General features: G+C 51.6%; 1 protein-coding gene across 18 annotated transcripts in view; it reads left to right on the top strand.

The window, feature by feature from the left end:
* The window catches only part of SUN1 (Sad1 and UNC84 domain containing 1), a 44,857-nt gene extending 17,397 nt beyond the window's left edge, over window positions 1-27,460 (top strand). For 6 of the 18 annotated variants that reach the window (XM_074314063.2, XM_074314047.2, XM_074314051.2 and 3 more), the window contains 20 exons: window positions 626-747; window positions 1,549-1,575; window positions 1,683-1,859; window positions 7,086-7,283; window positions 7,821-7,904; window positions 8,199-8,309; window positions 9,458-9,556; window positions 10,092-10,185; window positions 10,844-10,902; window positions 11,046-11,173; window positions 11,567-11,800; window positions 13,909-13,968; window positions 15,076-15,119; window positions 16,311-16,443; window positions 17,533-17,787; window positions 18,298-18,382; window positions 19,825-19,940; window positions 21,764-21,931; window positions 25,274-25,366; window positions 25,753-27,460. In XM_074314063.2, coding sequence (XP_074170164.2) covers window positions 626-747; window positions 1,549-1,575; window positions 1,683-1,859; window positions 7,086-7,283; window positions 7,821-7,904; window positions 8,199-8,309; window positions 9,458-9,556; window positions 10,092-10,185; window positions 10,844-10,902; window positions 11,046-11,173; window positions 11,567-11,800; window positions 13,909-13,968; window positions 15,076-15,119; window positions 16,311-16,443; window positions 17,533-17,787; window positions 18,298-18,382; window positions 19,825-19,940; window positions 21,764-21,931; window positions 25,274-25,366; window positions 25,753-25,866 — 2,401 coding nt within the window. In that variant the 3' untranslated portion in view covers window positions 25,867-27,460. The remainder of the gene's footprint in view (window positions 1-625; window positions 748-1,548; window positions 1,576-1,682; window positions 1,860-7,085; window positions 7,284-7,820; window positions 7,905-8,198; window positions 8,310-9,457; window positions 9,557-10,091; window positions 10,186-10,843; window positions 10,903-11,045; window positions 11,174-11,566; window positions 11,801-13,908; window positions 13,969-15,075; window positions 15,120-16,310; window positions 16,444-17,532; window positions 17,788-18,297; window positions 18,383-19,824; window positions 19,941-21,763; window positions 21,932-25,273; window positions 25,367-25,752) is intronic. The other 12 variants (XM_074314055.2, XM_074314056.2, XM_074314060.2 and 9 more) reach the window with 4 other exon arrangements.
* The last annotated feature ends 394 nt before the right edge of the window (window positions 27,461-27,854 follow it).

Here is a 27,854-nt window from a genome sequence, read left to right as displayed (position 1 = left end):
GCATTGGCTCCAGGCTGTGGGCCATGTAAGAGCCACCCAGCTGTGCTCAGGCTGCTTTCTGTCAGCAGAGGGCGCCTGACCAGGTGTCCTGACCACAGCTTGTTACTGCCTACCTGCCTTTCACCCCCTGCTGGGTGCCGCCTGGCCCACCACCTGATGGGCCCCTGCAGTTTGTCAGTGGGAATGCAGAGCTGCCTGAGGTCACAGCCTCCCTGCTGTGCTTAATGCACGTCAGTCCCCCCTGGGGCGTAGAGAGAGCAAGGACTACAGCTGTGTGTGTGCGCGCATGCATAGTTACTTGCTTTAAAGGGAAGGGTAAAAGGAGAAATGGTGTGACTTTTTATTTTTAGGCCATTTTATACGTAGGTGATTTTAAGTTTTAACCATTTGGGTCTTAGGGCCCCAAATAATCTGAAATCGATATTGTTTGCACAGCTTCAGAAGGAATCTTTGGACCCCAGCTTAAAAATTCCTTTGTAGATGAGCAGATGCTTCATTACAGCACAAAAGATATAAGAAAATGCTGTCAGAAAGCTACTGTATTGATTCTCAAAGATTTTGTGTTGGTAAAATGTAGTGTTTACTAGGACAACCATAAACGTGTTCCCTGTTCCTTTCTTTTCAGAACAGTGAAACAGCACAGCAGCGCAGGCAGGCCGGCTCTGAGGAAGGGCGCGGCTTCTCTGCGGCCTCCCGTGCTGGACGAGTCTCTCATCCGCGAGCAGACCCGGGTGGACCACTTCTGGGGTGAGTTATCTACAGCTGGTTGTCTCTCAGGTTCTTCTGGGAGAAGGGAGGCCATGGCCAGGGTGTCCCTTTGCCCCTTCGGGGGGCGGGGGGGGGAGGCCTCAGCAAGGTCGAAGCTCCTCTCGGCTCAGCTGCTCTGTGGGGCTCGTGCAGTCATTTGCTGTGACATGGCCAGAGGCCGTCACTGGTGTTAACCTTGGTAGGATGTCTGAGTGAAGGCACTGTAAAAGTCAGTGTGATTTCAAGTCCCTGCCAGTGCCAAGCACGGGAGGGGTACACAGACTGATAGCAGGAAGCGGGGTACCTGTGCGCGGGACTAAGAGCTGTGGGAGGGCGGTGCCAGCCCTGCTGGGTTGATACTTCCGGAGCCTCAGTTTTGGCAGAACACGGAGCTGCAGCCGTGTCCACCTGAGGTTCTGGCCGCCCTTTTGAGAAGACCAGAAGACCTGGATTTGTACCAGATGTTTCTTGTGCTGATTTTGGGAACCTTCAGGATTCGTGCTGGGTATTTGCTTAGCCAGTGGGTGCAGTGCCAGGCAGAGGAAGGTGCATGTGCTCGGGACGCAGGTCTGAGAGAGGGGGCGGTTCTCCCTGTGGTCGCCTGCCACGTAGGGTGGACCATGTGCTGTGTGCAGGTCCTTGCACTGTATGGGGAGCATCTGCGTGGATCGGGAGAAATTCCCACTAGTTTCAGTGCTGTGAAGGGGTTTAATAAACATTGTAACCTTTACTTTTTTGTGTGGGTTTTGTTCTGCTGTGGTGATTTGAAGTCAATAGCAGAAACGTGTGTGTGTGTTTTAGGTCTTGACGACGATGGAGATCTGAAAGGTAATTATTTAGTTCTTTCTCTTCCCCACACTTTTTGAGATGGAAGCTTTAGTTAGGTGTCTGCAGATCGTGATAAACAGGCTCCATCTGCTTTTTGGAAACTTCAGGTGGAAGCAAAGCTGTCATTCAGGGAAATGGTGACATGGCAGCAGAAGCCGCCAAGAGCAACGGTTACACCTGTAGCAGCTGCAGCCTGTTGTCCGAGCGCAAGGACGCGCTCACCGCCGTGCCCGCCTCCCATGGGACTGTGTCGAGGATTTACTCGAGGGACAGGAGTCAGAAACGTAAGTCTCTCCCTTTAAAGTTGAGGGAAAGATTTCGTGTCCCTTTTCTTTTTATAACCTGGTTTTATGGTCTCCAGAGTCTACACGAGGTAGACTTGAATTCAGAATTATCCTTTAAAAGTTTAAGAAGTGCACCAAAAATTGGCTTTCTTCTTTTTCATCCTCTTTCAACTTGTACTTTATGTGGTTGGTGTTTTTGTCCCTGGGAGTGTCTGAAATTCTATAGATTTGAACTTTGGGTAAGCAAAAGAAAGTGTCTACTTCAGTGACACCCGTGGAAGGGACCGTGCCGTCCCTTTTGGATGCACGGACGTTCACATGTGCTGAAGGGACGGCTTGTGACTGGGGCTTAGCTAGCTTAGGAACTCGCCGGTGAGCGATGGGCCTTGGACCTGGGCGTCTGCTTCGGGGTGCGTTCTCCTAGGCGCCTCTGTTTCCCATGCTCCTTGTTGAGGGCAGCCCGGGCACCGCCCAGCACCCACCCAGCTCCCGCAGCCACAGAGATGCCGCGGGTGCTGATACTGCCCTTTGAAGCGGGCGAACGTCTCATTGTTCTGAGTCAACATGTTCCGCAGACTGTGAGCAGTCGGCTCCCAGATGTGCGAATGTTTGCTGCTTTCCCACAGCCTCCTCGTAGAGGTCACGGCTGTTTACAGCCAGCTAGTAGTCACTCTGTTGGGACAGTACAGTGGACTTGGGGGGGCCAGGTGCTGGGCGTGCTTTTGGGAGTCGTCTCTGGAAACCCATCGCATGCCCCTGGCTTAAATTGGCCTTGAATGTTTTGTTTTTTAAATATTTTATTGGGGAAGGGGACAGGACTTTATTGGGGAACAGTGTGTACTTCCAGGCCTTTTTTCCAAGTCAAGTTGTTATCCTTTCAATCTTAGTGGTGGAGGGCGCAGCTCAGCTCCAGGTCCAGTTGCCATTGCTAGTTGCAGGGGGCACAGCCCACCATCCCTTGTGGGAGTCGAACCGGCAACCTTGTGGTGGAGAGGACGTGCTCCAACCAACTGAGCCACCCGGGAGCTCAGCAGCAGCTCAGCTCAAGATGCCATGTTCAATTTTTAGTTGCAGGGGGCACAGCCCACCATCCCTTGTGGGAGTCGAACCGGCAACCTTGTGGTTGAGAGGACGTGCTCCAACCAACTGAGCCACCCGGGAGCTCAGCAGCAGCTCAGCTCAAGATGCCATGTTCAATTTTTAGTTGCAGGGGGCTCTGCCCACCATCCCTTGCGGGAGTCGAGGAATCGAACTGGCAACCTTGTGGTTGAGAGGATGCGCTCCAACCAACTGAGCCATCCGGGAGGCAGCTCAGCTCAAGGTGCCTTGTTCAATCTTACTTGCAGGGGGCGGAGCCCAGCATCCCTTGCAGGACTCAAGGAATCCAACTGGCAACCTTATGGTTGAGAGCCCACTGGCCCATGTGGGAATCGAACCAGCAGCCTTTGGAGTTAGGAGCACAGATCTCCAACCGCCTGAGCCACCGGGCTGGCCCTGGCCTTGAATGTTTTTGAGGAGAAAACAAGTTAATATTATTTGCTTTGGGCTTCTGTTCTCACATCCTTTGCTCTTGACTGTAACAGTGATTTGTAGAGCCAACTGATGTATTCCTCTTAGAAAATCTATTCCTAACTGTTTGAGTAGAGTGTTTATGAGAGAACATTAGAGAATCACAGAGATGCACAAGGAAGAAAGTTTAAATCCCCCCACAACCTACCCCCAGACGTAAGCATACGTACACCCTGCGTCTGGCCTGCCGGCCTGTCCCTGTGACGCAGTGAGATCACACTGTGTGAACTGCTGTGCGTGGCCGTACTTATAACACCCATAACTCTTCTCAGGTATAAATGACCCCTCTTTGTTTCTGTTTGTTTTTACTTACGCTCTCCGGTAACGTCTCTAACTGGCACAGGTAGAGTGAGTCCCCACCTGCACCTGCTCCCCTTTCAGAAGGCGTGGTGCCGCTGGGCAGAGTTCACTGTGACCTCGTGGGGCATGAAACCAACCACATTAAAGTGTGTAGTCCCTGGCCTCTGGTGCCTTCACAGTGTCCTGTGGCCACCAGATTGGGCATCTAGACACGTGTACTTTGTGTCCGTCGTTACTGAAATGCTGTCATGGCACGTTCATGCTTTGGCAGCTGTTTCCATCTTGTGTAATTCTTCTTGATACCTGTCTGCTGCTGTATTTGTGGTTGTATCAAAATGGATTCGATCGGTGTCTAGATGACGTTCAAGCTTTTCTGCCTTTTTTTTTTCTTTCTTTTTTTTCCTCGGGAAGGGGAACAGGACTTTATTGGGGAACAATGTATACTTCCAGGCCTTTTTTCCAAGTCAAGTTGTTGTTCTTTCAGTCTTAGTTGTGGAGGGCGCAGCTCAGCTCCAGGTCCAGGTCCAGTTGCCGTTGCTAGTTGCAGGGGGCACAGCCCACCATCCCTTGTGGGAGTCGAACCAGCAACCTTGTGGTGGAGAGGACGTGCTCCAACCAACTGAGCCATCCAGGAGCTCAGTGGCAGCTCAGCTCAAGGTGCCATGTTCAATCTTAGTTGCAGGGGGCACTGCCCACCATCCCTTGTGGGAGTCGAGGAATTGAACTGGCAACCTTGTGGTTGAGAGGACGCGCTCCAACCAACTGAGCCATCCGGGAGGCAGCTCAGCTCAAGGTGCCGTGTTCAACCTTAGTTGCAGGGGGCAGAGCCCACCATCCCTTGCGGGACTCAAGGAGTTGAACCGGCAACCTTGTGGTTGAGAGCCCACTGGCCCATGTGGGAATCGAACCAGCAGCCTTCGGAGTTAGGAGCACAGATCTCCAACCACCTGAGCCACGGGCCGGCCCCAAGCTTTTCTGCTTTTGCACTTCAGACACAGCGTTTCTTTGGCTGGGTGTCCTTGTCTGTATCTGCCTGTGTACTTGGCAAACCTTTCTTTCGGATAGACAGACTGGAAGTAGAATAGATGGGTTCAAGGTGACGTGTCCCGCTGGGACTGGGTGCTTTCTGAGTCCTGAACTTTTTGAAGTTCAAGTTGACAAAACGCAGTTTTCTGGGTCACATCAAAAAGGCTTTAAAAGGCTTCAAAGTCCCTTCTTGGGACATCAGACGGGCCCAGCAAAGCAGGGTGGGGTCGAGGCGTGTGCAGTGACCTGTGCCGTGACGGCCAGGCTTTCCTTCAGAAGCAGGTGCCTCGCCCAGACCGTCCCCAGCACGGCCTGTGTGTTACAGTGGGCACGCAAAGTGCCAGCCAGTCGCTGTGGAAGCAGACTGCTCTGCTCCCTCTCCTGCCTGAGGTGACACTTACATCCCCATAAAAGATGGCCCATTCCTTTGAAAACTGTCGGTTTGCTTCTCGAAGCAGCATCCGTTGTTAGAGAAACGGGTTTCAGTGTCTGCTGCCTTGTGGGAAGTGGGGTGAGTGGGCTTTGGGGTTGGTGTGGCCACGTAGCCAGAGCAGGAGGCTTTCTGCTACCGAGGGACCACCTGCAGCCAAGGCCGTGCTGGCTGTGGTGGGGCGTGGGCGGGCGGTGTCTGAGCCGAGCGGCTGAGATCTCCACCGGGAGCAGCTCAACTGAGGCCACTTTCCTGAGGAAACGATCGTTAACAGCTAAGATACATATATTCAGAACTTCCAGCTGGCAGCTTCCATCAGTAACTAGCACTACTGGAAAAAGATTATGTACCACGTTTCCCCGAAAATAAGACCTAGCTGGACAATCAGCTCTAATGTGTCTTTTGGAGCAAAAATTAATATATGACCCGGTCTTGTATAATACCAGGTTATATATTATTGTAAAATAAGACCTGATATTATGTTATGTTATATATGTTATATCATATTATACTATATTATACTATATTATGTTATGTTATATTATATTATATTATATTATATTATATTATATTATATTATATTATATTATATTATATTATATTATATTAATTGTATAAGAGCTGGTCTTATAGTAAAATAAGACCGGGTCTTATATTAACTTTTGCTCCAAAAGACGTATTAGAGCTGGTTTGTCCTGCTAGGTCTTATTTTTGGGGAAACACGGTACAATTTCAGTTTAAACATTCTTCCAGTTGACTAACGCTGACCCCAACCGCTTCCCTCAGTGGCACTTTGTGGATGCCCGTTCTGTGTACTCTTTCCCATTCTTCATATTTTCGTACTGTTAAAGTTTTATCAATTTGACGTATGGAAAGTGGAATTTGGGTGTTTTTTAGTATCAGTAGACTGACCATGGAGCACCTCTTTTTACCAACCTCTGTTTCAAATTTACAACATAGTGTGGAATAGTCATGACACAAAGTCGGCATTGATGCTGTGAATGTTTTTGGTGCAGTGGCCAATTCACAAATAGCCTACTCCTTACTCAAGCTGCTGACAGCAGAGCTCTGATTTTATTTCTTCAAAATTACTCCAACTCAAGATGTCACCATCCCGGCCTCATGCCACAGACTCTGAACTCACTGCCAGGCTGGGAGAGGAAGTGCCAGGGCTGCCTTGGGGCGCTCCTGGTGAGCCAGGTGGGCCGTCCTTGTCTGCATGTGGTCCTGGTTGACTTGGCGTGTGGCAACAAGCCTGTGTCTTCCCCCACTCAGTGGAGAAACGTCAAGAACCAAAATGTCTCGCAACGCGACTTGCAGAGCATGACCACACACATCTTAGGTTAATGGAAAGAGTGTTGGGGATCCACGTTGCATATTCTGAAGCTCAGGCACTGACAAGTAGCAAGGGGCTCGAGGTCCCGTAACTGAACTGCTGCTTGCACAGGCCATGCGTTTGTGGCTGTTATCCCCTGTTCCAGATGCTGTGGCACACGTCCTTGTAGGGGTGGGGATCTTACCTGATAGGAGAGTGGGTGGGCCGGAGCGCAGGTAAGGGCGGTTGTTTGCAATCCCTGCATGTGGCAGCATATGTATAAAGAGCATCGGCGTGCAGTGATGGCACCCGGGTATTCTCTGGAAGATTGCTAGTGAGCGAGACTTGGTGTTGACAGCTCTCCCGTCAAGTTTGCTTTGCAGCTCCTCCTGTCAGGATGTGACGTGTGGCACTCTAGGCAGAGTGCTGTTTGTCATTACATCTCTTCCAAAGGTGGTGTCTCTGGTGTCCATTTAGAAAGTTGTTTCTGTTTTGCCTGAAATGAATAATTGGGCCTTCTGACTCAGCAGGGGAGGAAACGTGGGCTTTGTGGGAAGAAGTAACTGTGCTCCTGGTTTTTCAATAGGCGGCCCATCGTTTCACCTGGATAGGATTCTGTGGCTGGTCACGTGCACGGCGTCATCCTTCTCATCATTCTTAGTTCAACTCTTTCGAGTGGCTTTAACGAAGCTCAATTATGAATCAGAAAATTACAAATTGAAAAGTTATGAATCTAAAGATCACAAATCAGAAATCTATAAGTCAAAAAGCCATGAATCACAAGGTATTTAAATAATTTTTTCTCCTTTTCCCACCAAATAACGCTTTTTAAGGTGGAGAAAACGCTCTTTTCCAACGTGGTGCTTCCTTACCTCTCCTGTCGCAGTCTTCGTGCAGACTTTCTCTGGATCTTTCTAGAAGGGAGTTTCTGGAGGTTTTACTGCGCTCTGTGTGCGGTTCAGTCTCCTGAAAGTTGATCAGCATTTAAGCATTTTTAGGTCACTTTTTAGTAAAAAGTTAGTATCCTCAACTCTGATTCTTACTACCTTTTTAAAGCAGAAACAGTTTATCTGAACGGCATGTCAAATGCTGTTTTGTACAACTGTACGCGGTCTGTCTCTGCGTTGTATGCTGTGCGCATTACCTCGCCGGGGGACTAGAGCGTCTCTTCCTAAGCAAAGCCTGTTGCCTGTGCCCACCTGCGCGAGCGAGCCGCCTGCTGCCCTGCGACAGCAGCTGAGCTGCCCTCCTCGGGGTCTGCAGCGCATGGGCGGGGCTCCAACAGACGTCTGTCTCTAAGCCCCTTTTGCGTGTGTTGCAGCCCATCCCGATCACTGTGGCAGGAGGAGTGTAAAAGCGTTTCTCAGAGAGGACGGTCACCTCAGTGTGAATGGGGAGGCGCTGTGTAAGTATGGCTTCCCTTTCGGCCTCGGCATTGGCTTCCCACAGGCTGGAATAGCAGGCCACTGACAGTGTAGACGGATAATCCACAGGAGTCCGGCGGCCCCACCCATCAGACAGGCTGTAGGGGCTGGTGGGAACCTTAGCACAGAAGCTAAGGACCACCAGCTTGTTTGTATTTGCCTTGATTCTTGTTTTGTAATTGAGTTTCTGATTTTTTCAAACTGCCGTTGTTGTGTACAGTTCAAAGGAACAGGTCTGCATATTAATTGTCAACTGCTTGTCACCACGCCCGCAGGCGATGACTGTCAGGGGAAGGAGCGCCTGGAGACATCCGCAGCCGTCCACCCGCCTTCGTCCAGGCTGCAGTGGGCAGCAGGGGCCGCCGGGCATGCCTGTTCTCACGCAGGTTGTCTCACACTTCTGCTTGTTTTCATCATGTTCTTCACAAATGCTTGTTCCTTATTCGCATTTGCATTCAAGTGCTTGGTAAAAACTGACGGCTTTCGTGTCAGTTGTGGTTAAAATATGGAGACCGCCTCCCTCGAAAAGCTGCTTTGTCCATGTGGTAGTGTAAATTGAACATAGGAAAAAGAACTTACCTGAGGCGAAACGCAAGGCTGAGGAGAGGCTGCTTCCACTCCTGTGTGGGCGCCTCAGCTTGGCATGCAGCTGCCTGTCCATCTGTCCTGACCTCCGCAACAAGACTTACGTGAAAAGCAGATGTTTTCCCTTTGATACCTGTACATTTCCTGGCAAAGGGCACCTTTTCTAGGCAGTCTTTTTTTTAAAGCTGAGCTTCAAAAATAATTGTATCCTAACTGTTAATTAATGAACATAAAACAGTAGATTGTTTAGAAAATCCTCTTAGAACATATTTCATTGCACAAGAGCCATGTTGGAATTACCTAATAGTTTCAGAAGTCAACACCTATTGGTTACATGCTAATAGAAGTATATTACTTTCAGCAGTTAACTCTTGAAAAATGAAACAATTGATTTCATAAGCAGCTTTCTGTTTTGTATAATGTGTGCTGTTTGATAAAAAGTGTATTGTGTTTTTAATTTTTGTTTTGTCCTGTGGTACTACCACTTTTTCCAAATTGCTGTTTTACTGGAAAATATTGGCCTGTAGGTAGATTTTTATTTTGGCCCCTGAGTAATCCTCATTTCACCCGGAGCATGTTAACTGCTGCTGTCTGGGATTTTATTTACTCTAAGGGATCCCATTACCTGCTGGCACCAAGCGAGCCTCAGCCTGTGGAGGGCACGCCCACCACCATGCCCTGGTCCCCATGGTCTGCATTTTACATTTTAAGTGTCTGCAGGCAGAAGGGAGTGGAACCTATTCAGACATAAGAGCAGGGTTTTCACAAGTTAATTTCAGTATCTTGCTTGGACTTAATATAATTTTGTTGTTTTCTTGAGAGGAGACTGACTCTTGTGTGCTGATACGAATTTTGGTAAAATGATGCTGGTAGGAGTTTCTTGTAGCTTGGGGAGCTGATTTCCTGGGCTTGTGTCTGAGCCCCTCTGTACACGTCTTGTCTGTCACAGGTCACTTCCTGATGCAGACGCTGCACAGGGTCGGAGCTGCAGGATGGTTTGTGGCGCAGTCCCTGTTGTCGGGTCTTTGCTTGGCCATGGCGGCTCCAGGTGCTTACTTTGGCTTTTTGTGTTCACATCCTCCCCGAGGCTCTGGCCGTTGACACCTGCGAGAAATGATTTACCTAACCAAACAGAGACTTGGCCTTGGGTTTGCATGCTTTAATCCTGGATGTAACCCGTTTCCTTCTTCATTCCTGAGCAGTGCTAACACTGCTTTGGGCTGCATGAGCAGAAGTTCTCTGTTTCTCTGGGGCCTGGGGTTCCGTGTACGTCCTGCTAGCAGCTCCATTTGACTGTGACCAAGAGGAGAGCATGGGTCTGCCATTTCCCATGTCTTGTCCGGTATATTTGTCTGCATTACGTGTTGCTTTGTGGCTTGTGTGTCAGTGTTGGAGTGTGTGGGAATTCCTGCCGTACTGGCTGGCACCATCGTAACACGCTCCATCCCTAACTCCATCTCAGTTTATTTTCAGAATGTCTGTTAGTAAATTTCCTGGCGCTTTGAGCTCGGCCTTCACAAAAGCAGTTCCTTTGGGTCTGGTTCCCCAAGAACGCTTCCTGAGGACATCTGCTTCTCTCCTAGGGAAGGCGGCCTCTGGGATGTTCTGGCGGCTCGGGAAAGGATGGTACCAGTTTGTGACTTTGATTTCTTGGCTGAACGTGTTTCTTCTTACAAGGTGAGGAAACACATCATGCCGGCTTGCTGTTTTCAAGAACTCGTTTTGTGCTGAGGGCAGAGTATCATGTGATGTAGTGTTCTATAATGATTTAGCTTATATTTGCATACTTTTTGTAGGTTGGTATATTAATGTCTTGGCGTTTATATATCATTTTATACTTTACAAAATGCTTTCATGTTATTTAATTTTTCAAACCAATCCTGCAAGAAAGGAAAGGCAGGCTCCATTCCTAAGGAAAATAGCAGTGTCAGAGGATGGGTGACCGGCCTGAGGTCCCACGTTTGGGAGGGTATGTCGGGCCCAGAGCCAGGCCCTTTGGCCCCCGCGTGGTCTAGTCCTTGTGCGCCAGGTGACCTCACTGGGCGGGGACCAAGGTGCTCGGGCGCCCTTCCTGTGGCCCTCAGCGTGGCGCCCAGTGTCTCACTAGTTAGTGATGTGTTTGATTGTAAACGCGGGCCTGGGAGACACCATTGCACAGGTGGGCTCTCCCATAGGTGTATACGCAACTTGCAGGTGACATTGTAACTGCTTTTCTAAATACTGTGGACTTTCCGATTTAAAGTGGGCGTATTTTGCATGATGTTAACCAGAGAGGTGTAATGGAATGGTGTACTTCTCCCACTCCCAACTTCATCGATTCTCTTTTTATTCCTAGGTGCCTTCGAAACATTTGCAAGTTTTTAATCTTGCTCATTCCACTATTACTTTTACTAGGTAAGTAAAATTTGCCTTCGTTGCTTTATGATGAATATATGCACGTACGTGTGTCGATTGGTGCAGAGTTGAGCGTCTCAGTACGTTTCTGAAAGGCAATGCCTGTCATGTGCGGTCATACAGAGGTTCTTCTCTCTTTCAAGGTGCAGGCCTTTCATTAGGGGGCTGGGGTGACCTCCTTTCTTTCCTGCCTGCGGTCAACTGGACACGCGTGGACACAGCGCAGAGGGTCGATGACCCCCCAGACACACTCACCTCTGGGCCTCTGCAGGTAACCAGCGTGGGTTCTCACCGGCCGTGTGGTGCGTGCTGCCATCACCAGAGCCTTCCCTGCGGGGCCTGCTTGAGAGAATGTTTTTAAAAACCAAAGAGTCTCCTTGAATGCTCTGCGATAGTTCAGATAGTGCATCAAGTAATCACGTTATTCAGTTAGTTTTAAGTGACACACAGTTACAGTATTCATTACTTTGGAAGATGCAGACAGTCTAAGGAAGAAAAGGCAGAGCGCCCATGTGCGCCACGTGAGCCCCTCCTCCACCCCCTGTGTTCTCCTGGTGTCCCTGTGTGCGTCTCGGCGGACACCTGCTGTGATGCTGGTTTGTGTCCTCACTGACCCTGACCTTAAGGTTACTTGCGTTGCTGTTGGAACTTCCTCCTGTTTCAGGATGGTGACGAGGCTCTTCGCTGGCGTGAGATGAGTGAAGTGCAAAGGCAGGTGGCATCTCTGTCTGGACAGTGTCGGAGCCACGACGAGAAGCTTAGAGAACTGGCGGCTTTGCTTCAGAAACTGCAGGCACGGGTGGACCAGATGGACAGTCACGGGGCGTCGTCCTGGGCTCCAGATGTGGCAGGGCTGCACGTAAAGGACGGGAATGCCAACGGATGGCTGGGCTCTCAGGTAGTGCTGACAAGTGGCAGAGTCTCTGTTCCTTCTGAGGACACAGCAGGAGCGGCCCTGTGCTGGGAAGTGGCCGTAGCCCCGCATTGTCAGCAGCGACACACACTGCGGGCAGTGAGGCTTCCTGGCGCTCGCCGAGGACCAGGGGCTGCGGTGCCCTGGACACCACACTGCCAGAGCAGCTGTCACGTCTGGGGCTGGGTGCCCTTGGGGTGGGGGTGACACCCACAGTGAGGTGGGGTGCCGCGGGTGGGGTGGGGCCAGTGCTCTCATGTGGGGGTGGGTCGGCTCACAATCCACAAACGTGACGGGTGCTGTCCACAGTGACAGGGTGTGCATCTCCTGTCCCTCCCCACTGTTTAAGATCGGTGCCACCCCCGTGGAGCCGTGAACCTGCCTGCGAATGTCTCATTTGTTCAGTATTCTCAGGGAAGGCTTGTCCGCCCACGTTCCTCAAAACTGATGTTTATTTTTGTGAGTTGCACACTGATTCCCTTGGTATTCTGCATTGAGGTCGTTAGGGTCTGTACCGCCCCTCGCCTCGCCTGGTGTCTTCCCTCCCAGCAGAGCCCCCCCCCGCCCCCCCCCATCCCCGCTGGCTGCCGCAGGCCAGGGCTGACTGTCTGCCGTCTGGTGTCTGCTCCCCGTGGCCCCAACGCAGCCTGTCCCTCTGAGCTGAGCAGCCCCCACTGGGCCAGGCTGCTCCGGGTCGTTGCGTGTCGCTCACCTGGGCTTGTCCCCATCCGGTTGTGCACTCTGCTGCCATGTGCCACCCTCCTGTCCTCCACCCGGGACAGTGTCAGCGGTTACATGGTGGCCGCTGTCGCTTGTCTAATTCGCTGTCCTCTCCTACCTGGTAGGGGCTAAGACGAGTGTTTGAAGGACGAGTGAGTCTTCTTGATCCTGTTTGGCCCGAGGCAGGTCCCTTACTGTCCTGTGCTGATGGCACGCAGGGGTCTTGAGGTTGTAGGGATGTCCGCACCCTCTGTGCCCCTGCTCACAGGACGCTTGGCGTGCACTCATTGTCAGTGGTGTCTCAACCATAAAGCGCAGCTCACTCCCGTAAGGGCCACTCACACAGCTGTGCTTGTCCCGCGCCTGCTGGCGTGTGGCAGCCTCGTAGCTGGACGGGGCGAAAGGCTAAATCTGAACTGTGCTGCTGCTTTGTACATGCAGGAGGGTGGGCACTGGCCTTCCTCCAAGGGGGACGCCCGTTCAAAGATCCCAAACAGGTGGCAGGTCACTGAACTCTGCCTGGAGGCAGGACGTGTGCTGGTGAGCGCAGTCACACCAGGAGGCACGCTGGTCTTACGGGCGGTCCCTAGCTGAGGCAGCAGCCTGAGAGATTCTTGCTTGTCCAGCATGGACGCTGTGGGCCAGGAAGACCTAGGAAAAGGTGGCAGCATGCTGGCGCCTCTGGGTTATTTGAGTAAAGAAAACACGCGACGGCTCAGCAAAACAGGCTCCACTTACCTGGTGTTCCTGAGCCCATTTTAAATCAGGTTCTGAGTTAGGCTAGCTTAGTACAGGTTTTCCCATTCTTACGTTGCTCTCAGGCAGGTGTGACTGGGTTGGCGGACCTGGCAGAATCCCCGGCTTTGCAAATGCTGAGCCACACGCCACATGCAAGACACCGATTGCTGGGTAATCCAGTGTCTTGCCCTGAGCTCCGGGCTTAGTTTTCCTCACGTGGCCGCATTTTCCAGCGGAGTGGCCACTGGGGCCACGTGATGAGCGTACTGACTCACTGAATGCACTGGCCGCCTAGAATATCAGTTGAGTGAGCAGTGATTGACTTGCTTTCCACAAGGACTGTTCTCCGGAAATTACAGACTTCTTAACTAATGTTCTCGTCCGCTGGAGAAGCAGTTTGTGCGTTTCAGCGTGGGCTTCAGACCTCGAACGCTAGCGGGGAAGCTGAGGACAGTGCTCGTGGGTGAGCCCTTCCAGGGTTCCAGGCCAGGTGTCACCAGCCGTCTCTAGTGTGTGGGTGTTCTGTGTAGAAATCACTTGGCCTCATTTGCCAGCTTTTGTTTGTTGCTTAACTTTCTCTACCATTTGTTCACTTGTTGACATTCAAGGCTAATTACACGACCTTCCCCCAACAGCATGAACTGCGCATCTCAAACCTGGAAGACGCACTTGGACAGCTGACGGAAAAGTATGAGGTATTCTTCTTGACCTTTCATGGTGGCCCCAACAAACTGATTTCCTTAGGAAACGAAGTCCACTGTGGTTACCGTGTACATGTTCCTTAGCCTTTAAAGCCTCATTTAGGGGTTTTGCTGCTGTCCTTCATAAAACAGGAAAAAAGATTTCAGACTGTTCCCTTTTTCCCTTGGTGGTTCTATTTTATAGTTTTAATGTTTCGTAAGTGTGTCCCACTCACTGGTTCCCAGGTGTCTTTTTGAGGGGGAGGCCTGAGCCTGGGCTGCGAAAGCCAGCTCTCATGGACGTCACACAGCTTCCACCTGAGTGACGTCTCTAGAGTAGGAAGGACCCGAATCTTTTGACAGTAAAAATTAACTTTCCGATAGGAAAGTCTCCTCTTAGGTGTTGGTAAAGGCGGGGTTGGGAGACCAGATGTTGGCGCTGGTCTGAGCCATAGAGGTTGTGGGCGCTCACACAGCAGGGCGTCAGCAAGGAAGTCTCTGTCAGTTGACCTTGGCCTCAGACGTGGCACAACCCTTTGGGGCCTCAGACAGCTGCTGTGTGACTGACAGTCAGAATCAGGCGAGTTCAGTTCATCAGTTGATGAGAGTCCCACAGCACTGAGGGGAGGGAGGCCAGAGAAGGAAGCAGGTGTGTGCAGGAAGAGCAGGTCTCTGTCCAGGTGTGTCCAGGTGTGTGGACAGGTACGACCGCCCACCTGGTGGGGTGCTGTCCACGCCTGTGCCCGCGGTCTTCATGTGGACAGCGGTCATTTCCTTCTCTTTAAGGAAACACTTTGTCATTTAAGTAACTGTCCAGAGGGGGTGGTCACCGTCCCTTGGTGGCCTGGGTGCTGGTTACAGGAGCTGCTTATTTTGGAAATCCACCAAGCTATTCCCATGTGATCTGTGCCCTTCTCTCAATATGTGTTGTGTGTCTTTTAAAAGTCTGCTTTGAAAAACAAAACAGCCGTCACCGGCCGGCCAGCAGGTGGGTCTGGACTTTGGATTAGGGAAAAGCCCAGGCAAACGCACATAGTTTTATGTACCAGTCAGTGTGTGCAGTTAACGAAGTGTGTGCTCAGGAAGCGTCAGCGCTATGTGACGGACTCTGTCTCCTCCCAGGCCGTCCAGAGGGAGCTGCAGCAGACCACGCTGAGGACGGCGAGGTAGGAGGGCTGCAGGCTGCGGTTTCGCCTCTGGCTATGGAGCCAGCACCTGCAGTCAGGGGCTCTGGAGGGCACGCTCCCAGCTGTGTGTCTGCTGGGAGCCACTGAGGACCCCAGGGGTCTGAGGGGCTTGTGCCTGTCACTGCTCTCCACACGGCACCCCCAGGCCGGGGGCGCCCCTTGCTTTCACCTGGAGTGCTTGGGGGGCCACCCACCCACAGGGCTCAGATAAGCCTGGCTCATGGGATGGTTGCGGGGACTTAGTGCCTGGAGCCCTGCTGGTCCGTGGGCATCGAGGCTCGGCCTGGCCCTGCCAAGTGGGCAGGACCCCGGCCTTTGAGTGGGCAGTTGCCCCCGTGGCTGTAGCCTTCTCCCACCCCCAGGCCGGGCTCTGGACCTCTTCTGAGCTGTGTCCCTCGGCTCTTCTGGTGTGCAGCCAGCCTCTCCCCTGCCCCATCCAGTCCCTAACACATGGATTCCTCTCCTGATATCCTGAAGGCCCCCTCTCTTCCCACCTCATTTCTCACACGAGCCCCCACATTTGCTGAACCTGACGCCCTCTCCCCCTTTGGTGCTCAGTGATTCCTGGAGCTCGCACCTCACAGGCCCATCTCCACTCCTGTGTGTTTAGACCACTGCCATCGGGGGTCCATGTGCCCTCTGCAAGGATGGGCACGAGTGTCACACGTCGCCCTTCCCTCCAAGCTTGTCTCCCTAGAGATGAGTTCGCGGTGCTGACACGAGACCCAAGTAAGGTGCTCCTCCACCGGTGCTTGTGTGACTTGACCGGTGGTGTGTCAGCACGGCACCTGCCCGTGAGCAAGTGTGACACTGCGCTGTGTGTTACACACTGTGTACAAGCAGGGTCATTGACATTATGAGCGTGTGTCTGTCATTCAGTTACCCATCCACGGGCCTGGGAAGTGCATGTTCAGCTTCATAATGGTGACTGTTAAATACTGAGTCTTCGTCCTAATGTAAGGAGGTTGCTTCAAAATAGAAGCTCGTCTGGAGAGGCCTTGCCCCACCTCCATCAGTCCGTGTGTGCAGGCTGCGCACGGAGTCTGACGTGGGACGGTCTTGGGTTCCAACTGGAAGTGGCAGTGAGGCCCCACGTCACTGGGGTGACATCACAGTGCTGGCGTGTCTGGGGGCCTGTCCTGCGTGTTTACTGACTGTGTCTGTCCCCAGCGGAGCCGAGGAGGGGCAGCGCCTCCTATCTATGGTGAAGCAGCTGGAGCTGGAGCTGGGCCACCTGAGGTTGCAGCTGTCACAGCACCTGGAAGGCGGCTGTGCTAAGATGGACGCCGTTGTGCGTGACAGAGTGAGTGTCCGCAGTGACTGCGTTTTGTCTCACACAGAAAGGGAAGGGACACTTGAGTTGTCGTCTCATGTTTAGTAAGTAGTTTAACTTCTTCCTTTAGAAAACTTTTATTCCATTTGAAGATTTTAAAGATTTAAAATAAAATAAACGTTTGCCCCTCGTCGGATCCCCACAGCCCAGGAACCTAACACCTGCCACAGCGTGCGCCTTCCCGCAGTGCAGTCTGTGTTGACGTTGATGGGGGTGCCCCCTGCAGCTGGGCCGTATGTCAGGACACATCAGACGGGCTTCAGCCCTGTCTGTCCTCATGCCTGAGAGGGAGTCGAGACAGTTACAGCTGCATGAAAATGAAAGTGCACATCTGAACGGCAGGAGCCGCCAGCAGTCAGAGCCAGGCAGCAGGCTGTTCACACAACCTGCGGTGCGGGTGACAAAGCGACGTGTGTGCACCCGGCTCCTCGCGGCAGGAAGGCAGAGTGCCCGTGTGGCTCCATCCCACTCACAAGTGACCGGCCAGCCGCTCCAAGCCTCGAGCCGGCCAGAAGGACAGGCCCTTGCAGTGTGACGCGGGGCTGGGCGTGCCTGCAGCCTATTTTGGCGGGAAGCTAGGGACACGTACTCCTTGACTCTTGGGCTCCTCCAGAAATGAGAGCTACATGCAGAGGGACACGGAGAGGGGAGTGCTGGGAAATTGGCAGGCAGGGTCGCAGGGGTGGTGACTGTGTGTGTGCACGCCGTGTGCGTGACACAATGCGTGGGGACAGTTTGAGCAGACGTAAGGTCACCCGAAGCTGTCCCTGGAAGACAAGGGGCACGTTCATCTCTGCCCTTCACCCGCGGGCGATGGCGAAGCGGGCGTCTGCTCCCTGTGCTCGCTGCTTCTGTGCCGGGCTCTTTTCGGTCCTGTTCTCTGTAGTGTATTCCAGCATGTCTGCAGGGTTCTTACATGTAACATGAAGGGAAAAAACCGTGTTGCATTTATTTACATTGTGGATTTTGAGAAGCTGTGTGACTTCTTCCACCATATCCGAGGTGACGGGAGTAAGGAGTCGAAATGATTCGTGCTGTGTTTACTGCTGCTTTTACCAGGTGGATGCCCAGGTCAGAGAAACTGTCCAACTCCTGCTTTCAGACGACCCGCAAGCCGGCTCCTTTGAGAGGCTGCTCAACAAGTTTTCTTCTCGCTTTGTGGGCAAGGACGACTTGCAGGTTTTACTACGCGATCTAGAGCTGCAGATACTGAAGAACATAAGCCACCACGTGTCTGTGACGAAGCAGATGCCGGCTTGTGAGGCAGTGATGTCTGCTGTGAGCGAGGCAGGGGTTTCTGGAATCACAGAGGCGGTAGGTACCCAGGGAGGGAGGTTTAAAGTCTGTGCCCTGAGGACCCTGGGACTGGTCATGAACTAGCCGGTTCCGGTGTGTGGTTCTGAGCAGGGCCTCAGGATGGGGCTGGGACCCTGCTCACTACACAGTGCGGGGCTCAGAGAAGCCATTGTTCCCCGGGCGTGGCCACTTCCTGGGAGTCCCTTGTATTTCACTAACCTGCATTGGGTGGCCGCAGCCTTCCGGAATTGCACGCAGATCTCGCAATAATAAAGGGCCTCGTCACAGCGCCTAGCTAATCCTAGCTTTGTCCTTGTTTTCTGGCTCACAGACTGTTGAGCCCTCCTGAGCCCCAGGGAAATGGCTCTGGTACCCGCTGCCCCACCTGATGGCCCAGCCGAGGTCACTGGGCCATCGGTCTGTCCTTGCTGACACATTCCCCAGGCTTCTTACCCCGAATGTCGTTAATGAGAGTGTGTTCTCACCGGCGTGCCTGTCTCTCTTCTCTGGGCCCGCGTGTCCATGCAGCAAGCACACGTCATCATCAACAATGCCCTGAAGCTGTACTCCCAGGACAAGACTGGCATGGTGGACTTCGCTCTGGAGTCTGGTGGTGAGTGAAGGGACCTGACTGCGAGTGCGGGGGTCACCTGTTAGCGGGCACAGCTGGGCACCTGTTGCGAATGACATCATGTCAGATCAGGGAAGTTGTTGTCACCATGTGTGTGACAGAAAACCTTGGTTTTCTGAATTTTTAGAATTGAGGAATTCCAGACGAGGGCCGGTGGGCCAACATGATTTCTTGGAGAGAAGGATGTGAAAGGGCTGGAGCGTCAGGCAGGGTGGCCGTGGTTTAAACACCACAGCAGAGCTGTGGCCGCTGATTGCCAGCCTGGACTCCGGTCACCTTTTATGGGGCCTTAACTTAGGGGATGCAAACTGCCGTCACATGTGACACTGGCAAATCCTGCTAATGTTAGACATGTCAGGAAGGCCATGGACGGTGGTTCTCAGGTATGTTTTGTTCAGCACGACTTTCAGAATAGTAAGTGATTTTAGTTGCAGGTTTTGAATTCAGGGGTTTCTGAGGAAATCCTTTTCAATTCAGAGATCAAATGGTATTTTGACTGTTCAGTTGGAACCAATAATTGTCACTTTTTCTTAGAAGTTTAATTCTTACAGATTTGTGTCTCATCGATTCAGAATTCTGATAGTTTTAATGAGGCAGAACTAAAGGTTTTATTACGAAACAAAGCGCTTACCGAATTTTGTGAGCTAAAAAAGTAAGTCAGCATATTCCAGGAGACTTAGAATGACAGCAGGATATTTTAAAGAGAGAATTCAGTGGTTCAGAAATTCAGGTCTATGGTGAGCCAGATCAGAACCTCGTTTTTGTTTAAAATGCGACTCCCCACTCTCCCAGCCCCTTCTCGGGTGTCAGATGAGTCCTGTATGCGCCCGCCCAGGGGTCCCCCGAGGGCTGTGATGGCAGCCAGACTCAGGGACCTGGGCCTGGCAGAACACAGGAGTCTCAGGAGGCCTTATTCTTACTTCATTTTGTTGTGGCTGCCACACCGAGGCTGTCTTGGTGCCGACCCCATCTGCCCTGTTTCCTTGAGGGATAGACTGCACTGTTTCCAATGCTTTTTATTGTCACTGAGAAGGAATTCACATAATACGAACTTTACCCTTTGCAGTGTGTATGGTCCAGTGGTTTGCAGTGTATTCACTGTGTTGTGCAAGCACCATCTCACTCCAGAACGCTCGTTTCCCCATCACACGCGGGTGCCTGTTGGCAGGCGTCTCATCCCCCAGCAGGTGGTCCCCAGGGCCTGGCGGGGTTGGACGGGAGGGGTCTTTCAGTGTGGCAGGCACCCGTAGTGTCCCCGAGTGGGGAAAGGGACAGTTAGGAACAGGCTGATCTTAAAGTAGCAGTTTCTTGTACACATTGAGAACTTGAGAATTGTTGGAACATGTCAGTAAGTCCCAAAAGTGGGCAAGGATGACGCCAGCGGTGCGCTCAGACCCGAAACGAGCTGCAACTCCCATTTTCAGGTGGTAGCGTCCTGAGCACGCGCTGTTCGGAGACCTACGAGACCAAGACCGCGCTTGTCAGCCTCTTTGGGATCCCGCTGTGGTACCACTCCCAGTCGCCCCGCGTTGTGATCCAGGTAAGCGGCCGGGTGCGCCCCACAGGGCCTGGCGCACTGCGTAACTGCCGCGTCGCCAAGGAGGCTGACCCCACGTGTGTGTCTTCAGCGTTTTCCTAGTGGTAAGCTCCGCAGTGCGTCTGGAAGACTACAGGTGGTGAGTGTGCTGCTTTTGGAGGCAAGGTCACGTGGTTTTTGAGTGTGAAAGGTGCTCACGATCACTGTCTGCCACTAGAAGCCCCATGTCCAGTTGTGGTGGCTTGTGAGAGTGTGCCAGTGACCTTAGATTCGGGGCCTCTGGCGCTGGCCTAGCAGGACCTGTCCCCGTTGCCAGTGACGTGTGTGATGTGCACGGCAGCGCGGCTGCCCTTCGGTCCCCAGCACTTGTCAGGTTCGCCAGGGAGCGGAACACGCTCGTCCTTGTGGGCCGACGTGGACTGTTCCAGAAAGTCAACATGGGCTCTGTGTGGCACACGGCCTCGCCGGATGGGACACAGGACACCTTCAGGATGCGGCCTCAGGCCGCAGCAGTCCCCCTCTTTGCCGTAAGATGGTTCAGAGGGCTGGATATTCTTGGCATCCCCTAAAAGTCAGCCTGGCCCACAGAATTGTCACCGATGTGCATACTAGGTCTGGTGGTCCAGATGTCACCTGTGCTTCATGTGTTAGACGTCTGTGCACAAGAGAGTGGGGAGCAAGGCAGGTTCTCCATCTGGAGGACCCCAGACTCTGGCTGGGAGGAGAGAGGAAGGAACTGTAGCTGCGGTGGCCACGGGGCACTAAGAAGCAGCGAAAGTTTTTAAGGAATCTGGAGTAGAGACGTTGGTGAGCGCCTGTCCCAACGTCATGGCCACGGCAGGGCACCTGCCTCAGGGCCCAGACCCAGGCCTTTCCATACTGGCCACAGCCATAGCTCACTGAATGGTGCCACATGGGCAGAAGCTGCCAGAACGTACCCTGCAAAGCATCAGCACTCCCGCTGTTGACAGAGCTCGATGTTTGGGTGGCAAGAGGGGTACTTAAGCAGCCCAGACCCTCTTTCACAGGGCAGGCGAAAGGGGAGTTTGGAGCCGACAGGTGGCAGGTCAATACCCGGCGTGTCCTTCTGTCCTTGCCCAGTCCCCCCCGCTGTACTGCACGGCAGCTGGCATGCTGTGCTCTGCGCCTGCTCCGTCTGCCACCCACGGGGTTTCTGGTCACCCAGCGCGGCGCCCGGCATGCAGATACCTGTGGGCACCCCGCCTCCTTACCCAGGTTCAGTGGTGGGTGCGGCTCCTCTGCTGTGACTGTCCTGTGCCAATGTCATTTTGTGCATGTGCCTGTAGGTCCTGGGGTGGCACTGGCCGATGGTCAGAGGCTGAGCGGAAGCAGGCTTCTGTGTGTGGCCAGGGTTTAGGCTGCAGCCGGGTGCAGTTTGTAAGTGTGTCAGCCATATATGAGAGCGCGGTCCCTCACGTCACAACAGGTTTTGTCACACTCGTGGGTGATTGCAATTTGTTGGGTGAGAAATGGTAGCATCCGTCATTCAGATCTGTGTTTCTCTTGTTAGTATGTAAGGTCGGATATCTTCTCTTAGGTTTGAGGACCATTTAACTTTTTTTGGAAATGTGTTTGTGTCTTGCCCATTTTTCTTCAAGGTTCTGGCTATCCTAACTTTTATAATATAAAACTCTTTTATGAGTTGGACACAGTCACCCTTTGGGGTGTAAGATGCAAACCCCTTTTCTCAGTTTGGCTTATGATTTTTTGCCATGTAAAAATTTTTTAATTTTTATTTCAACATCATCGGTCGTCTTTTGTACTGCTTCTGTTTTTAACTGCGTGGTATTTTGCCTTTTCTCTAGCCTGACATCTATCCAGGGAACTGCTGGGCGTTCAGAGGCTCCCAGGGGTACCTTGTGGTGAGGCTGTCGATGAAAATCCACCCAACCAGCTTCACCCTGGAGCACATACCCAAGAGCCTGTCGCCCACGGGCAACATCACCAGCGCCCCCAAGGACTTCTCTGTCTATGTGAGTGTCCTGGGTCCGGGGAGGCGCCAGCCTGGGCCGGCTTGCCCGTGCCTGCAGTGCTCTGCGGGGGGGGCGGGGAGGGGAACGCGTGGCACTGTGCGACCTGGTGTGGGATTTGTGTGGTCGACGCACGCCTGCCGGACCTAGACAGTTCCGCTTCATTTCTCTTGTCTGTTGGGCTGTAAAGGCCATCTGACAGCTGTGTGATGTGGCACTTCCAGACAGATAAGGAAGCTGGAGAAAAAACACCCAGGGTCCCAGCACCTAGCGAAGTCACCACTCATCTCATGGTGGCGGTTCTTGGTCTCTTCCTTTTCCCTTTAAAAACATGGTTCAGACTATGCTCTTCATAAAATTACCAGCATAAAATGCCATTGTGGAGCTAAACCCTCATTTCCCTTACCAGTTCTCCTGTTACTGAATAATTCAATTTTCCACGTTTCAGAATGTGTGCAGCATAGTCACATTTTCAGTCATGTCAGACTGGACACTCAGAAGTGGCATTTACTGGTGACGAGGGCGTGACGAGACGTGAGCATTTTCAGGCCCTTGCATCACATGTGTTGTTAGCGTTCCCACCACTGTTCTCTAGCTCTTAGTTCCCTTTCAAATTGGGTCCTCTTAGAAAAAATCTCTAACTTCATAGGTAAAGAAATTTTAATCTATATTTTCATGTATTTCACATGTGTTTTTCCTTTTTTATAGATTCTAGTTTTGTTTTTATTCATTTATCTTTTGGGATCTTAGTCTCCTTATGAATATTAGAGCTTTTTAACTATGGGTGATTCTGTTACAGATACACTTCCCGCTGTCAATCCTAATTTTCTATTTAGTCACATCTGCACGTTACCTGTAATTTTTTCCATGGCGTTTCTATACCCAGGAAGTCATTTCCCATTATGAACAGACGTTCACATAGTCACCAAGACTTCCTTCTGGGCGTAGGCAGACCTCAGAGATACTGCAGTTCAGGTCCAGGCCACCGTAGTGCAGTAGATGTCACAATAAAGTGGCCCCAGGAACTGTCTGATTTCCCAGTGCATGAAAAGTTATGCTTACACTACACTTAGTTTGTTCAGTGTGCAGTAGCATTATGTCTAGAAAAGACAATGTGCACACCTTAATGAAAAAATACGTACTGCTACAAAACACCGACCATCCTCTGAGCCTTCAGCGAGTTTTAATCCTTCTGCTGGCGGTGGGTCGGCCTGGATGCTGATGGCTGTGAGGCCGGGGTGGCCGTGGCCATTTCTTAATGTAAGACAATGAAATTGCCACATCAGTTGACTCTTCCATTCACGAACGATTTCTCTTTAGCGTGCGAGGCTGGTTGACAGCTATCGACCCAAAGCAGAGCTTCTGTCAGCATTGGAATCAGTCCTCCCAGACGCTGCTGCTGCTTCACCAACTAAATTTATGCGACATTCGAAGTCCTTTGTTGTCACTTTAGCAACCTTCACAGCATTCTCACCAGGGGTAGAGTCCATCTCAAGAAACCACTGTCTTTGCTTATCCGTGAGAAGAGCTCCTCTTCCGTCCAAGTTTCATCACACGTGTCCCTGTGACATCTAGCATGGTGCCTCCTCCAGAAGGTTCTCAGTGTCCTTTGCCCAGACCCATGAGCGGGATCACTGTCTGCGGCAGCTATAGCCTTACGGAATGTGTTTCTTAAATAGTGAGACTCGAAATGACTCCTTGGTCCATGGGCTGTAGAAAGGATGTTGTGTTAGCAGGCATGACAACCTCAATAATGGGCTTAAGATACTCAGTAAACCATGTTGTAAACAGATGTGCTGTCATCCAGGCTTTTGTTCCATCTACAGAGCACAGGCAGAGTCGATTTAGCATCGTTCTCAGGGCCCTGGGATTTTCTCACTGGTAACAGCACTGGCTTCAGCCTAAGGTCCCAGTTGCAGGGGCCCCTTGCAGGAGAGGTGGCCTGTTCTCTGAAGCCAGGCACTGACTCTCCTCTCCAGCCATAAACGTCCCCGATGGCCCCTTCTTCCAATACAGGGCTGTTTTGTCTGCATTGCTCACCTGCTGTTGGGTGCAGCCACTTTCGTGAGTTCTCTTAGTAGAGCCTCTGAGTAACTTGCTGCTTCACCTCACACGGTGAGGTTATGGAGACGGCTTCTCTCCTTAAACTTCATGAACCAACGTCTGCCGGCCGCAAACTCCTTCTGCAGCTTCCTCCCCTCTCAGCCCTCATAGAATTGAAGAGCGTTTGGGCCTTGCTCTGAATGAGGCTTTGGCTAAAGGAATGTGGTGGTTGGTTTGAGCTCCCATCCAGACCACTAAAGCCTTCTCCATGTCAGCAGTAAGGTTGTCTCACTCTCTTCTCATCTGTGTGTTCACTGGAGTAGCATTTAATCTCCTTCAAGACTTTTTTTTTTTTTTTGCATGCACAGCTTGGCTGACAGTATGGCACAAGAGGCCTGGCTTTCGTCCTCTCTCGGCTTTCCGTGTTCCCCCTCCGCCCCTCAGCTTAGTCATTTCTAGGTTTTGATTTAAAGTGACAGACATGAGACTCTCCCTTTCACTTGAGAACCTAGAGGCCACTGCAGGGTTGTTAACTGGCCTCATTTGAACATGGTTGTGTCTCAGGGACCAGGGAGGGGCAGAGATGGGGAACGGCCGGTCAGTGGAGCTGCCAGAACCCCATGACATGTATGCATTCAGATCGCTGTCCTCTGTGGGCACCGTTTGTGGTGCCCCAAAACTGTTATGATACAGTAACATCAGAGATCACTGGTCATACGCACCATGACAAATGTCACAATAAAAAGTTGGAAATATCGTGAGCATATCCAGTGACACAGAGACTCGATGGGAGCAAGTGTTGCTGGAGAAGTGGCAGCAAAGGACATGCAAGATGCCGGGTTCCCACAGACCTCGACCTCAGCACAGGGGAGCGAGGTCGCCTCCTCCCTCCGTGGTTGTATGTGAGCGACACACAGCTCCTAACCTTCAGAGTCGTCCCGTGGGAGCTCAGCGGTGGCAAGCTCTCTCACACCGCCGGGCAGCCCCCCAGCTGCCCCGGACCTCCTCCTCTCCCCCAGAACATTACCCCACTGCTCAGCACCGCCCTCCTGGTCTGTAGGCCACTCACTTCTCTGCACTTGCGAGCTTGCCCGCATCTCAGCTCGAGAGGGACAGTGCCTGCCCCCCGGTGGCTGGGACTCGTGTGGAACCTGGAGTGAAGTGCGCAGCCCCGCAGCCCTCGGGGAAGGCCTCTGCGTGCTGCAGAGGTGTCACTTCTCCTGTCAGGTCCGAGGGAGGCGGTCCTTGCCCCCTCAGTGCCATCGCCCCCGCTGCTCAGTGACCATGTGGTTTTGCTTTCAGGGCCTGGAGAGTGAGTATGAGGAGGAAGGGCAGCTGCTGGGACAGTTCACGTATGATCAGGAAGGGGAGTCCCTCCAGATGTTCCACATGCTGGTGAGCCCCTGCGCGGTCACGCTGACCTCCGCCCCCGAGTCCCCTGCCTGCCTGGTACCAGCAGGACTGGCTGACATTAACCCACCTGCCCAAACTGTCTGAGGGTCAGCCTGTGAGAAAAGTGAACCTGAGCTCCTAGCTCTTGCCCTGGATGAGCCTTTGTAGTATGTATTTTGCTCCCCATGAATATGTCATGTACTAAAACTGAAGGCTTGTCTGTGACTTATCATGAGCTTTGGGCCCTATGACAGGTGACTCAGTGCATGTGGAAAAATTTAAATTCCAACTTGGCTATTTACTCTCAAGCATCATAGTTGGGGAAGTGATTGGGCTTGGAGGGTGTTCGTATATTTAAGTGTGGATTTTTTTCTCCCCTTCGATTTCAGAAGAGACCTGAACGAGCGTTTCAAATAGTGGAGCTTCGTGTCTTTTCTAACTGGGGCCATCCTGAATACACGTGTCTCTATCGGTTCAGAGTGCATGGAGAGCCCATCAAGTAAAGATGGGCCGCACTCTTCTTGTACATTTTGTATATACTGGGACAGCCCGAAACACTGGATCCTTCCCGAGGGGCTGAGGGCGTCGGCATCATGTTGTCTGTAAATAATTGTCACCCGGTGCCAGCAGCAGGACTGGGGCAGGAAGCGGGAAGCGCTGACCCTGGCGGGGAGCACTGCATGTACGGAGGTCCCTGAGCAGAGGCGGTCTCGGAAATGCACCTGAATGTATGGTTCAAAGGCACCTCCTTTGTTTGGGGGGTTTGTGTTTAAACATAAAGCTCTTTGTATTTTCTTGACGTCAGGGACAAAGCAAATGAAGTTACAAGGTTTGAAGTGTTCTTGACGCTTTCAGTGGCCTCTTTAAAGGACTTTTGGGGGCAAATGTGCTTTTTCTTTTCAGTTCAGCACACATTTCTTTCAGGGAAAAACTGTGTCACCAAATTTTAGAGTACTGGACTCTTTCCTTTAGGGTGGGGCTTTTCCTTTATTCAGCTCCGGCAGTTATTGGAAATCACCAGGTGGGGACAAGACTAAAATGTGTTTTTCTGCTCATTTGTTCTACTTCTTAGAAAGATTTTCACAGTCCGGAGTCGGCATGCTCATTTCCATTCAGGAACATGGGCAAGTTCCGTTTTGTTGTAGGTTGCAGTGGGTCTGATTGGAAAGGGGACGGTCTGGCTCAAAGCAGCATATCGAGTTCTCAGGTCTCCACTAGGCTCGTCCCATCGGGATCACCTTGGAGTTCTCACCTCTCACTACAAATAGGAACCAAGAAATCCAGTCTTTTGGGTGTTTTCAGGTTTTCCTTTGGATTTTGCTGAAAAGCAAGCACTAACATGCTCCAAGTCTCTCAGACACTATGTTGTCATCCCACTGATGGCATCAGGAGACGGCAGCGAGGCCACATCCGCAAAACAGGAGGTCCTGCTGGCTCTGGTTGGCACCCGCCTTCAGGGCCACTGTCGGCCATTGGCACTCAATTCCTGTGACACTCATTTCGGTTATAATTAATATTTAATATTGAGACTTTTACCGAGCAGCCTTTCTAAATGAGATATCCACAAGGCACTGAAAGTGTTATGGATGTTTTACCTTAAAATTATTTAAGTTTTATTGGGTTAAGACAACTTCTTGGTGTACCGTGAATGTTGTATTTTCAGAAAAAGAAAAAATGATGGCGCTGACTGGTTTTCTGAAGAGTTTTATGTATATTGCACAACAGTCCTCAAATACACCAAAACTACATACGTTTTTCACTCTAGAATTGGAACTAATGCCTATGCAGTTAAGTTGGATAAAATGTACACAGATGTTTCATATATTACAGGATAAATGTATAAATCAAAATTTCCTATAGAAAACAACTTGGGAGTTGGGGTGGAAATATTTTGAATATTAATTTATTTTTAAAGATGCAAGATAGGACTTTGTGCAATGTATTTTTGTAAATGCTTTTCAAAATATTTGTCTTTGGTAGTGCTTCTTTTGCTGCCACCAAATTGATAAGATGCTATTGAAATGTTTAAATAAAGAGTTTTAATTTTTAAAATGCATGTGCTATTTCAGATGAGTAATAAACAGTATATTTCTTTTCTCCGTTTGCTTTGTTTCTGCCCATGGGGCTGTGGCGGAGGGACAGCTGGATTTGCGTGCTCTTTCTGCCGTGTTGTGTATCACGGACTGAACGTTCCCGTCCACAGAGGTCACCCAGCTTTACCCCATCCCTTGCCTTCCCCAGGGCACCTCCTCTGTAGGGAAGTGCGCTTGGACCACAGACCGGACGAGGAGAAAATCAGGAAGAGGTGGGTCTCCTCAAGGGAACATTTCCGCCATGGGACCTTGTTACTGACGATGGGTGTTGGCACCAGCTCCTTCTCCAGCCTAAGCCAGGGTTTGTGAAATCAGCACAGGTTTATGGAATGTCTGCTGTGTGTGGGGCACTGAGCTGACAGGCCCTGGGGAGCCCCTTCCTCCCGGAGCCGAGTGGG

The sequence above is a fragment of the Rhinolophus sinicus genome, chromosome 5, assembly GCF_057876585.1.
Source record: "Rhinolophus sinicus isolate RSI-liver-muscle chromosome 5, RSI-T2T, whole genome shotgun sequence".
NCBI lineage: Eukaryota > Metazoa > Chordata > Mammalia > Chiroptera > Rhinolophidae > Rhinolophus > Rhinolophus sinicus.
This window is presented reverse-complemented; position numbering and strand designations above follow the sequence as displayed.